The 14,441-nt window shown below is 36.4% G+C and overlaps 1 protein-coding gene across 1 annotated transcript in view; it reads right to left on the minus strand.

Moving 5' to 3' along the window:
• Window positions 1–3,523: 3,523 nt before the first annotated feature.
• The window catches only part of LOC113108444 (inactive phospholipase C-like protein 1), a 69,153-nt gene continuing 58,235 nt past the window's right edge, over window positions 3,524–14,441 (minus strand). Inside the window, exons 5-8 of the mRNA XM_026271577.1 lie at window positions 11,523–11,726; window positions 10,176–10,251; window positions 8,477–8,586; window positions 3,524–6,339 (exon numbers count right to left, since the gene is read on the minus strand). Coding sequence (XP_026127362.1) covers window positions 6,172–6,339; window positions 8,477–8,586; window positions 10,176–10,251; window positions 11,523–11,726 — 558 coding nt within the window. The 3' untranslated portion in view covers window positions 3,524–6,171. The remainder of the gene's footprint in view (window positions 6,340–8,476; window positions 8,587–10,175; window positions 10,252–11,522; window positions 11,727–14,441) is intronic.

Genomic DNA, 14,441 nt, shown 5'->3' on the forward strand with positions numbered 1-14,441 from the left:
GCTATTTAAATCTGACTGCTGTTTTATAGAGGCCAATGCATGACCCATCAGTCTGCTCTCAACTTCATATAAAGTCATACAGGATGTTGCTGATGCCTGTTAGGACTAAATTCGCCATATATTACATAATTTCTTACATTTTTTTCATAATATATAATGTTTGTAATATATATAGATATATTTTTTGTATAGTGTAAAGGCAGTGTAATTTAATAAAAAAAATAAACATCTATTAAAGGGGTAAAATTCTGTCATTACTCACCCTCATGTTGTTCCAAACCTTCACGACTTCTGTGAATCACAAAATAAGAAATTCTGAAGCTTTCAAGCTTATAGATGCATGGAAAAAGCTCAAATTAGCCATATTAATTGTACTCCATTTTTTGCAAGTTTTCTAAACACATACCGTACATTATAGATGCTGAAAATTAAATGGATCCTGATGTAGTCCTTCACTTATTCAGGGCATGGCAATGTCCGATTTTTTGAAGAAAAAAAAAATCATTCTTTTGAGACAAATCTTTTCAATGATTCAGGTGACTTGTTTTACAAAACTGGTCTGAAAGATTCCTCATTCAGTTCTTAAATTCAACTCACTGATTCAATCCAGTCCCAAGGTAAAGATTATCTATAGCCTAACTTATAGCATCAGTTATTTTCAGTTATCATCATTACATCATATGCCCCTGAATCAATTTATATCAATTTAATTAAATGCAAATAATCTAATGTCTTTAAAGTGTCTAAATTTAAATGCCAAGTTTAGACCAAGAATAAAATATAATAAATAATAAATATAATATAATATAAATTGTGCATGTTGATCCTGATCCCTGGTTAATTTCTGAGGTTCTAATTAAGATTCTGTCACACCCAGATCACAATGTGTTTGAAAGTCCAGGACATTTCCAAAAGTCCAAACCTGAAACACATCATGAAGTGAAGTCAAGAGTGCATTTTTACATTAAATACAGTCATACTTGACACAGTTTAAAAGTATATTGAAAGAACTGTTTATATGGAGGAAAGATAGGCAGCTAATAATGTGCTGTAGCTCAGAGAGGAAGCGCAACATGCTTGGAAGCGAACTTTACATTGACAAACTTTTCAATCACGCCTCATCAGTCCTCCTGTGCCATCTTTAATACAGCTCAGATAATGGCGCTGGTAATTGGTCACAGCGCGCTAGATTGGGAGGAAACATGCCGCGCTATTGTGCCCATCCCTTTTGTTGTGGTTAAAAAGAGGGGAAAAATAAGATGCAATTTAGACACTTTTAAGAGGTGATCATTTCTCGCGCTTTTTTTCCTCTTCTCCACCAAAATCATAGTGAAATTGCTGCCTCGGGAAGACTGTAATTAAACTCAAAGTGGCTCTCCTCCGAGGCGCACGCCAGGCTAAAATTAACAGGGCTCTATTAGTGTTGGGAAGCACAGCGTCATCGCTGGTGAGCGCCTCTGGCAAAAGAAACGTCCCCGCGAAGTGACAAAAACACGAAGAGCTCCAGCTGCTAATGGCTAGCTGTTTTAACACTAGCTGTGTCAAGAATTTGATTGCTCTCACCGCTGTTAAGTAAAAGTCACCAGAAGAAATCCAATTATTCTTAAACTTTTCTTCGAGGTCTAAATGAACTGTGCCGCTTAAGATACTGTACATCAATACAAACACATCTAAACCCCTCAAAAATAGTTCGGAGACATCATAAAACACAAATAACTTCTCTGAAGACCTAAGGTTTATGGCAAACATCTAAAATGGATGTTTAGAAAAAAACTAATTGACCACGCTCTGGCCATTATAGAGCGTCAGACGGTCTTAAAAGTGTTTTAAAAGTGAAAAATGTCTTCGTAGCTGCACTCTGACTCTCGTGAGAAAGCAGGCAGATGTTTGCTGAATTAAAGGCTGTCAGCCTGTCATTTCACCTGTCCGCTTGGCACAATGTCAAATCTTACATCTGCTCCAGTGGGGCGCGCGTCTATAAAACACAGTGCCATGTGCAATGGGCAGAGAACACCACAGCCATGCTTAGGGTCACAATCAGAGCACTTCAAGTTAGAATTTTCTTTTTTTTAGCGACAACTTGTTAAAAATATATATATATACGTTTTTAATTGTGACAAAGACAAATATAAATAAAACATCACTGATTGGATAAACTCGAGGAAAACATTAACGAAAAATAAATGAACAACAATAATAAAATGAATATTTTATGAATATATTTATCTCAATTTTGAATTTGTTTTCTGCCTTTTCAAATAAGTAGACTACTAGACAACGGTATGGATATTCATTTCTCACTTTAATTCTATGTCACTGTCTCCACCAAGAGGTATTTTTGCTAACAACAGGTTACAGTTGGTCATATAGACCAAAAGGTGTTTCACTGTTGATAGCAGCCAACCTATATGAGAAAGAATATATTGATGATGATGGGGAAATACTTAAGTGCACTGCTTTAAGGCAAAACTAGACTGTATCTGTTCATCAATTTATTTTAATCTTCGTTCATGCATCATAACTTACATAAGGTAAAGCTTGAGTGTCCATATATCACTGTTAAAATTATCCAGCCAATACCGGAGAAAAAGTATGAAAAAAAAAAATGTAAAATGTGTTTTTACTTAAAAAGCTTTAATTCTTACTTTTTTACTGATTAACTGATTAGTTTTAGAGGTGGTTTGTGAGTATGATTTTGATACCAAAATCCTGAAAGAGTCATAACTTTACATTCAGAAGCAGCTGATTCTATAGTTGTTTTACATTAGTTGCTTAAAGAAGTGTAACATAAACATATTCACACTACTCGAGTCGAATTGGACATGCATGTTACCAGTTATAAGGCCTTAGGTCAACTTACATGTTGCAGTGACAAATGAGAAATCTGCGGTCATTTAGAATTTACATTGAAATGGATTTCATAAGATACAGACATAAATTTGTGGAATTAAATTTTAATTGGCTTGTTTGTTCAGTATGACAGACAAAAAAAGAACATATTTAAGCCATGAAGATCTAAGAAAATGTATAATTTGATCTTGGGAGATTAAAATTATATCACAATAAGTAAAAATAATGATATTTTTGTTTTTTGAAAATGTAATTGTGTGCAAGTTTTGAAATTCGAGTTAAGTGCTTTACTACAATAATAAAGCACTTAAAATACTTTCAATTCTTGATTACATGCTATAATGCAGTTAAGTCAAAATAAGTTTCAGGTACACATAAGAAATATTTGAATAAATAATTAAAATAGGCTTGACAGGCATGAGATATCTTCTGTATAGCAACAGGCCTGCAATTAACCAGATTTTAAAGACTGGAAACACCTCCATCTGCTGGTTACATTGAATATTTTCCCATGATCGTTATTGATCGCTACTGTTTCCCCACAAAATAATGTTAAGTAGATTGGACAAGCGTCCTGTTAACCAACATATCCAAATACATGTCATTAAATGGCTAAAGTGCTCCAGCAGTATTGATAGGACAGAACCGTGACGGTTAACAGAAGAGACAGCAGTCAGTAAAAGATAACTTTATTTAGTCTGGGGCACATCTGTGTTACATCAACTTGTTAATGTTATAAAATACAAAGCATCATTTCAAAATAAAAGCAACATCGCTTTGAAGTTTACTTTGTTTAACGCACGCTTGTCACCTTTAATAAATACTCTCCATTTATACAAGGACAACGACTGCTAACAAAAATGCAACCAAACAATATTTTAAAGAATATATTTAATTTTTAAGAGTCAGAGGAAAGGGAGACACGACAAATGCACAGTTACCACACATCGGGGGAAAAAGCAGAAACGACAAATTAGGGACAGCTGGATTAATGCTCCTCACTAAACTAGTCATTATGTTTAACGTCAAACAGTAGAGTAATATTGCACTGTCTGAGATGTTGACCACTACCTAATACTGCAGGAATCAAGATGGATTGCTCGGTTTAGTTTAAAGTGCACCTCAATGGGGGTTCATTTTGCTCGTCATCGACACATTATATTTGTATCGGTTTCCTCATAAGAGTAATTGTACCCATCTAAAGTGAGACAACTAACTTCACATGTCTGATTGGTCTCAAGAGTCATCGTAACTGGAACAGAAAGCTAATACTGTGACTGGGTATTCATTATTTAGATTTTGGCCCCTATACAGGTACCCAGATCTACAGGTTACAAGTCTAGGGGCCAGAGGAACAAGGGTTACGCGTTACAAACGCATGGATGGATTACAAATGGGACAATTAAATATATTATATCTACAATTCTCTTATATAATTAACAAAACATTTATGTTCACGCTTAAGTGAACAATTTGTTTTTAAGGAACACTTTAGGAATCAGTACACATTCAGGTCAGACGTGAACGTGCACAAAAACTTCTCACAGAACAGGCATGAACTGTTCGCCCTTCAGTCAAAAACAGAGAATAGGAAAAAAACAAGGGCACAGACAAAGGAGGAGAAAAGTAAATACATATAAAGCATTAAGGAACAGTACAAAGTAGAGTAAAAGTGTTGAAAAGGAGAGTAAAAGACACAAAACAGGACGTCTGCTCATGTGGACATTACATGCCTTTTCTCATTCCATTCATTATCAATTTCTTCATATTCACTGTTGTGAACATGCTCACTGGGTCCTATAAAATAAAATGTCTGACATCAACCAACAGTAAGGGTTTCCTTTAAAAACAACTGCCCAAATCAATCAGGCAACAGACTGGTCACATTCTCACACACATTTACATTAGCACCGCTCTCGCACAGTTACGTTCACATACACACACACAACGTATCAACACTTCTACTTGTCTACCATAAGAAAAATAATATATATATCTACTTTTCCAATCTCACAGATCTAATTTCTGTTGCTCTGTTAAAATGAAAAGAAAAGGTGCAAACTTGAAAAACTAGTCTGTTGTAAGTGTCTTTGACGGCAGTAGACAAAACACTGCCAATGTTTTCCTTGTCTATTACAACACGGTCAAATGTTACACAATGAACTTGTAAAACAGTTTATACTTTAGATTTTTATCTACTTAAGTCCTCTCAGTGCTTAAAGCTGTTTATAATCATTAGTTATTTTTTAATCAAACAACGGCACCAATTCTTGCCATGTTTAGTAGCATTTTTGTCTTTGTTATGACAAAAAAAAGCGACGGTGACCATGCCAGCAGACTCATTGGAAGCCTTCATCCAATCAAGCCAAGGAATGTGTGTTAGAAATAAAGTCACTTTTCAACCAAACCGTAGTTCATTATTTTGTAACACTGTTCCAATCTGATGGGGGTGCTGAACTCCATACACGTTACATGGATATGTGGTATAATCGGTACTTGTCGTCCCATTGAGTAACCGGCTCAGTTAACACCGTTAGGGAGCACTATGCAGTATTTTAACAAAGCCTTCTTGAGCTCATTCTGCATTGTTAATGATCTGAAGACGATCTGTGTCACTGGAAGATGAGGATATGGTTGCCTTTAACAGAGAGGCACCAGTTATATACCCTACACTTTGGACTGGATAGGGCTTGGGGGCAGAAATGGTGCTGTCCTGCTCTTGGGCATCACATGTCAATCTATTTGAGTGATAGCACAGATGAAGATACAGCCCTGAAGATGATGCAGACTAATGTCAGACCTTCTAAAAGCATTTCTGAGATGTGCTAACCTGAGTAAACAAACCTCACGCTTTGGTGGTCTTGTCGTGAACAAGGGGAAAGACTAATGAGTCTTCTGTATTCAACATAAGTTGCAGTTTTAGATCTATAATTAGATTGTTCTTTATGCTCGAAATAACATTTCTAGTCTGTGAACTGCAAGGAGTTCAACACTAAAGTCCTCTTAAATATTGCGGGGACGTTTTTCAATCCAGCAAAATCTACATTGTTGACATCAGTCATTTAATATCGCTGAGGAATTCGTTTTAATTCCTTTTACGTCCTTCATTCAGTGTGTCTTGATAAGAACATTCCTTAATTTGTCCTCAAATAACATCTGGTCAATGCTGAGCTAGAACAAGCAACCATTTCAATAAGGGACAAATGTTCCTGACTAGCATCTGTCCATCTGAGACACTCTGTCTTTCTGTCTGTTCAACAATCATCCATTCATTCAACTATGAACAAACGCTCTCTCAATGCCTATGCGCGTCTCTGGGGCTCAGATGCGACCATTGCCATGGTTACTGCCACGTCTGGAGGACAGACCGTGAGGGGCGTAGTGACCGTCAGAGTTCAAGATCAGGCCGGACGCCTCACAGGCCAAAGCCAGCTGCCTCAACGAATCCAAAGCATCTAGCTTAGCACCGCGCAGGAGGTCACACTGACCCTAAAAAGAGAGACACATGAATTAAATAAACCGGGTTGGTTATGAGGTTCAGTTAGCATCAGTTAGCTACATACATCAGTTAGCTCTGGTGCATGAATTTGATTAGGTTCACAGTCTGTGCATTAGCAGTGGGATTTTTCAATGACCTTTTACGCAGGTTACATATTTACACCAGTAGGTGGCGACAAGTGGCTGTCTCTTTGAGTGAATCATTGTATCATGAAATAATTCAATCAAACTGATTTATTTAAAACCACTGTTGCATGAGGATAATGTCAATTAACCACTCCATCTATTTCATGAATCTTATTTTCATTTTACTGTGAACAATTCATTTGTGTTTTGTCACTTGGATGTGCTTCACTGCAAAGTATTTCATATACAAGTCACAACAGCAAAAATTATCCTGTTGGGAAGTGACAATGAATACTAAACGATAGGGGTGTAACGATACGCGTATTCGTATTGAACCGTTCGGTACGACGCTTTCGGTTCGGTACGCGGTACGCATTATGTATACCGAACGGTTCGTTGGAGTAATTAATTATATTTGAAAAAAAAAAAAAAAGAGAGAGAAAGAAATATAATGATATGCGTTCAACAAGGTAGCCCAATAACCCAAACAACGTAACAGGCAACGCCCCTGACACTCCTGAAGAAGAAAAAAACACCATCTTATATGTTTATGTTAGGCTACTCAGCAGGCGCTCGCTCACTCAGTACGCGCTGAAGGCTCGTTGCAAAATAGCCAATGCGTTTAACAGACTAGAAATGAGAAGATCCTCCAATAACCAACAGGTCTGGTGTTTGGGTGCACTTTGGATTCCCTTTAAGCTATAATGGTGATGGCAAGAGAGTGGTGGATAAAAAAACAACGGTATGTCGCATCTGCAACATGACAGGGTACACCAGCGGGATTACAAAAAAAAAAAAAAAAAAAAACCAGCGGGAATATCTGGGATATATGCGTCAGTACTATCTGGGAAAAGACGAAAAAAAGGAGAAACATGCACGCAGCAAACTATCCCTGCAGCATTTAGACACTATAGCTTACAGGGAATCCAACCCAAACACCAGACCTGTTGGTTATTTTAGGATCTTATATTTCTGGTCTGTTAAATGCATTAGACATTTTGCAACGAGCGAGCGCCTTAGGGGCCGTTCACATATCGTGCCTAAAAACGCATGGAAAACGCTAAGCGCGTCTTTCTCCTCCTTTCCAAAGCGCTCGGGCAGAAGCGCTCATGAGGCGTCTGTCTTTGCTAAGCAACAATGACGTGCTCTCTCCATGAGACGCGGAAATTTCAGCGAAGGATAAATGGATTTGCAGCTCTAAAAATCGCTTGCAGTAGCTCTGCTACTGAATTTATTTCAAAATTGCAATCCATATACAACTGTGAACAGCTGTTCCTTCATCTTGGCTGAGCTCTCAACGTTGTTACGGGAAAGGATGAAGCTGATTGGTTGGTTCTTGTCACATGACCCGCGGTGCGCTTGCGGCATTCTGAAAAGTTGAGATGTTTTTACATTTTGCTGTATCTAAAACGTATCGAACCGAACCGAACCGAACCGTGACATCAGTGTATCGTATCGAACCGAACCGTGAATTTTGTGAACCGTTACACCCCTACTAAACGATGTTTTAAACAAAACATTTATTTATTTATTTTTAGTGGACCTCAGTGGGAAAAACAAAATAATTAAAAATGTATGTCCTCTTTAAAGGACATGGAAGATTTATTGACCAAAGCTCTAAAAATACAGCGACTATTAATAATAGCCAAACAACAAGACTTTGAAGAGACTTGGTTTTACAGAGCTTTTATGGCAATGTCTCTTGTTTATAGTCCCAAGTGTGAGGTAAAAGCTGTTGCATAATCGTTTAACCCATAAACTGTATAAACATCAAATGGAACTGAAACATGAATTTCCAATCAACTAAAACCTACTAGGACCTGCTCATTTCAAAAGTCCACTGCACACACGCTATATTTATAAGGTCAAACAACTAACGTTTGCAAGATAGAATTTCAAAACAACAGAAGCCTTTCTCCCTCTCGTCTAAAAGCAGAGTGAAAACATTATCCAAAAATTCAAGGCTATTTGAGGGAGGGAAAGAGAAGCTCACGCTATTTACCTTCAGCACAGTGATGTTCCAAGTGAAGCTTTCCAAAGCTTTACTTTGTTTACGGCCTTTTAGATTTTCCTTTTCTCCCAACCTGGGCAGGTCTTCATGAAACACCATTCCTAAGAGGACATATAACAAAACAAATACATAACATGTATCATTTTAACTTGTTTTTTTTTTTTTCTCTGGCTTGAGATTTACAAAATGCCATTTATGGTGCAAACATGCTTCTGCAGGAACTGAGCTGCCAAATAATGGATGATATGTACTCATTCATCCTCTGGTTAGATAATATTGTGCTTCCCTTGATGAATCTTGGCATGGCCTCCGTAAGCTGCACGTTCGTTCCTAATCTGCTGTGCTGTTTCACTCACTCGCTCTTATTTCATCAGTATACCCTCTTAAGGAAATAAGAACACAGTATTTTGACCTAAGTGCCTCGTATATGTGTAACTGGGGGTAAAAAAAAATATTTGTGTGAGAGATAATGAGGCTACAAACAGACAGTGATGATATTCTTATACTGGTAGAAAGCATTTAATGATCTTGTCATTTCCTTTCCTTAAGATTTGACAGTATTAGCTGTATAACTGCAGTATTTTGGTAGTTACCATGGTAAAACTGTAATTTGTCCATCTATCATAATTTACAGTACTTCAACAACAGTCAAGCTACTCTTTTGAAAAAGTAGTTACTGTGGCTACAAAAAATATAGTAACAATATACATTTTCAATTAAAGTGTTTTATGAATTCTTACCATTACTATTATTACATAATTTTCATTCATTAATAGTTAATTGATCATTTTTAGCATAAAACATTGAGGGGTTTAATTAATGTATCTCAATTATAGGGTGAAAGATCATATAGTATTTAAACATATTAAACATTTTTAAAAACACCCACATTTAAAAAACTGGGTTGAAAACACATTGAAAAAAGCACAATTTTCTACATTAAATATAAAAAGAAAGGCAGAATGCTCCATGCAGGGACTGTGAATGATTTATTTAAATGGTGAATTGTTTATTTACATGACACTGCCAGAATGAAAAGAGTCACACACAAAAAAAAAAAAAAAAAAAAAAAATGAATCAGACTTCCCAAAGCTACATTCTTTGAATATTGCGTCGACTAACTTGGTTATAAAGCTGCGCGTCCAGTAAAATTTCACATAACAGCAGTGTTGTGGTTTGTCATGCTACAAAAACAGATATGCTTTGGAGAAAAGTTTGTGGCTTGTTACTGGAAAAGCTACAAAAAAAGAGCCACTGCATGTGGGATGAAAAGTGTGTGACATTTCAAGGGACCCCCAGTGGTGGGGGACCCACTGCGATTTTGCCAAAGGGGGGCCCCACGAGATAAACAGTACCAGTCCTGCTGTCACACTACTAGAGCATCACTAGTATAAGTACCTCATCAACACTGGATAATGTGTAGACTTACATCTCATTTCATTACATTTCAAAACAACTCTGTGAAGGTATTTTCAGCACTTTTCAAGATAAAAGGCAGTGTTTCAAAGTGTTGATAGGGGACTGTGTGTGTGTTGTAGATAATAGGATCTACTCTGAATGCAAATTTGAAAAATCTATGAATTGTTTCAAGATTTTCACACATCCTCTGGGGCCTGACTGAAACATCATTCGGTGGAAAGAAAATAAAAGATGATTCATCCCCACTCATCTCTCCCACACCTCTACTCACCTTCCTTCTGCACTTGTGCGATTCTCTCATGCACTCCATCTGCATTCTCTATTAGCTGTTTGCTGGCAGAGATCATCTGAAGAAGGATGCAGACAGGAAATATTTTATGATCTGCTCATATATTTTCATAAAGAAATTAATACTTCCATTCAGCAAAGACACACTCCATAGATCAAATGTGATAGAAAAGACATTTACAATGTTACAAAAGATGCTTATTTCAAATATATGATGTTCTTTTGAATTATCTATTCATCATCATAAAAAAAAGAAAAAGTGCTAGAATCTGGAAAAAAAGCATTAGCAGTACAACAGGTTTCAACACTGATAATAATAAATGTTTCTTGAGCACCAAATCAGCATATTATAATGATTTCTGAAGGATCATTTGACTGGAGTAATGGCTGCTGAGAATTGTCTTTACAAGAATAAATTACATTTTAAGATATATAAAAAGAAATAAGCAGTTATTTTAAAATGTAATGATACTTCATAACATTACTGCATTAAAACATAAATTAAGCCTTCTTTCAAAAACATGAAAACATTTAATCAATCTCCAAAGTATTCAACAATATTGTACACATACACAAATTTTATGAGTATGCCTGAAAAAAATGTGAACCCAAAGGACTAATTTCCTCAAAAAATAACCTTGCTGATCTCAAGTCTCCCAAAAGAATGAGAAACTGCTCATAATTTTGCATGAAATTCTTAATGACTCATCCAAGCTAAATATTACATTATTCATTCATTCATTTCATAGGTCTATACTTTTACTCTATACAAACTACTGTCTCATTTCTGACATGACAAAAACATTACTCAAACATTACACATCTGAGAACTCTATTATGAACTATGGAAAAGTGATCTTTAAGCAATAAAATTCTGAGAAGACCCTTGCTGCCCTCTCTCACAGTGCAGATATTTATAAAATGCAGTGCTGCCAGTCAGTGCTGTCTGACTCCCCGGGTCTCAAACACACACCAGAACCCAGAGTCAACCCACAGGGAGAGACAGAGAATGAGGGAACTTACAAAAGGAGAGGAGGAGGATGGTTACTAAAGCCTGAAATGTCTTACTCACTCCGATGTGCCTCTTCTTACTCCCACACACACACACACGTGGGATGGATAAAAAGACAAATGCCATTGTAATGGCAGGTAATGCAGGTAATAGCCTAACATTTAGGAAATGGTTTTATCTGCACATTAGTGATTGCCTGGGAAATTTAGCATAAGCATAAAGTTGGTCTATTATAATCTATGAAACGGAACCACAGACAGCCCAAAAAAAAAAAACAAGTGGCAATGATGCATGACATTAAATTCACCATCCTCTTACTGTGTCATAACCATTTAGCAGTTTACGCGTGGCATCAGTCAAGTTTCCCACCGGTTCCAGGCAAGGGTAACCTTCCTTCAGAGTGAGTGTGGCACTTGGGGTCCCTTCTGGACTCTGCAGCCTCGTGGCTAAGCTCTGGATGCACTGCTTCAGTGTGGCCATCGGGGGGAGCCCACACTGCTCTTTAAAAGCCACTGTGGCGCTCTAAAGAAAGAGAAAACATGAACACACAGGCACACACCTGGTTAACACAAATAGTTCAGCAAGTCCAAGAGAAAGAGATAATAGAACATAACATGACAATAAGATAAGCACAAAAATGTCATGTTAACAAACAAAAAAAAAAAAAAAAAAAACATAAAAATGTGCATAATTTTGGGATTGGGGTAGCATGTTCTTGAGACGTCTCTAATGCTCTTATTTGATAAAAAACACAGTAAAACAAATATTGCGAAATATTATTACAATTGTTTTTAAATATAACTTATTCCCGTGATGGAAAAGCTGAATTTCCAGCAACCATCACTCCTATCTTCAGTGTCACATGATCCTTCTATTGTGCTAATTTCACGCACAAGAAATATTTCTTATTAAGCAGCACCGCTTTCACCACTGATAATATTTTTGTGGAATATTTTTTTCCTTTTCTTTAAAAGACAAGAAAGTTTAAAAGAACAGCATTTGTTCAAAATAGTAATCTTTAATAACTTCATACAGTACATTATACACTTTTGATAAATTTTACGTTGCCTTGCTAAATGAATTAATTTCTTATAATATTCTTTTAAAAATAAAAAAGGACCCCAAACTTTTAAATACCATAGTACAGAGTACTCTAAAAGTATACAATCACAACTGCAGGATCTTGTAAAAAAAAAGAATTAAAAACCTGAAATAAATGGTGACATTTATATTGTTTGACACTGACTTTATTATGTAAAGCTACTCTCGAGGCAGATCCAAAAAAATGACTTCTTTTCTTTATACAGACGGACAAACCTGTGCAATTTAACAGCTTTCTGTGTCTGTTATGACAAAGGCCTCAGCTAATCATATTTCAGCTTTTTATCATACATTTCCCTTCATTACAATGTGGCAGATAGAGAGCCCGTTTCTATTTTCCACCTGACAGAATCACCCACCCACAACCGTGATTAACAAAGCCATTTGGAGATGTACGTGTGTGTTAAGGGGGCTTCATGTGGGCGATTGGTCTGTATATCTGTGTTTATTTGTATGAGAAAGAAGTCCACAGGATATGCTGTGAATAAAGTGGACATCGTTGTGGCTCATATATATATATTATACAGCAAAATAGGGGTCAGGGTGTACAGTGACCCCATGAAGTAGACAATGGAAAGGTATTAAAAAATAAATAAATAAAAATCCAACCAAGTGGCTTTTATTTTGAAAAAAAAAATGATAAGAACACCACTTGGCTAAAATCATCAAACAAACAAGTCTATTACCAGTGGTGTGTGAGGTAAAAGATTCATAATCATACTGAAAAAGGACCATTGGATCAGACAGATAACAGTAATTGCAAATACAAGATTCAAATAAGTAGTTTTCGGAGCTGCTGTCTAACTGTGTGTTTATCTCTGAGATCAGCAACAGGTTTTGTGAACACAGTAATTTTGGATGTGGAGTAACTCCTCTTCCTAAACACACTGCGGTGGCAACTGATCCCGTCCCTGTCACCTGACCCCACAGATACTCTACCCTATATCTGTTTTCAGTGTCTGACATGGCCATGTTATTAGTGAGTGACACATTTACAAACACCGAACAGCACTATTTGCACTGACAAAATCTACTTCATATTTCTGTTCGCTATTTCCAAACCATAACATTTAGGCCGCTCTGACTGGGAGAGCCAGCCGTCCATCTAGATGGACCAATGTTTGCAGACACTAATGTGGCCTCATCCAATCACAAAATACATCCATTCACAAAATACACCCATTTAAAATGAAATGTTTTAGTAAAAGGTGCACCCATTGAATATGATAGAAATAATATAAAATATTTAGAAATACAATAAATTACTGAATTCTAAAATGTTAAGAAATTATTCCAATAAAATAAGAATACAAATTATTTACTACTGGTATTTAGCTTTTAAATTATAGGTTTCTATGCTGTGAACTGATAACTTTTTAAAACCGTATCAGGATGCTAGCCCCCAGCACAGCCCCAAGCATAAAGAGATAGACCTTACTTATTTCTGACAGGAATGAAAACAAGGCTGTGACGGATAGAAGTGCAGTAATTCCAACGGGCTGTCTGTTATTAAACAACATACCGATAGAGTTCAGCTGATGAAACAACTTTCTAAATAACTTTCAACAGAATAATAACTTCATAAAACAGTTTTGAAAGTTGTGAGGACCTTTATACAGTGTGTGATTTTGAAGTCTATCCCTCACAGTGTTGTTTTGATTGTGTTAAATTCAACAGTGTCTAAACTGATTAAGGTCTATACTGTAGCTCACCCCCTGAAAAAAAATAAAATTCTTAATTTACTCAACCTCATGTCATTCCAATACCATAAAACAGAAGTTAATATTGTTTTTATGAAACATGAGAAGTTTCTGTCTCTCCTCTGAAAGTACAGGCATGCAAGCCTAATCTGAATATGTTCATTTTATGAAGCTATTGTATGTCTACACAAAACCTAAACCGCTTGAATCTTATTGATTCATTTTACAATGCCTTTGTGACCTTTCTGGATCTTTGGATGAGTCTAATCACATGGAAAAAGCATGCTGGCTGACCAGCACCAAACCACACTAATCTACATAAACATGAACCAGAATGGAAATTCCTACATGTGTAACCTGGTCTTGTCAGCAAGGTGTGGCTGCTAAGTAGAGAAGAAGTCAAATTGCCAGTATTACTGTTGTCTGAACATGCACA

The sequence above is a fragment of the Carassius auratus genome, chromosome 9 (assembly GCF_003368295.1).
Source record: "Carassius auratus strain Wakin chromosome 9, ASM336829v1, whole genome shotgun sequence".
Taxonomy (NCBI): domain Eukaryota; kingdom Metazoa; phylum Chordata; class Actinopteri; order Cypriniformes; family Cyprinidae; genus Carassius; species Carassius auratus.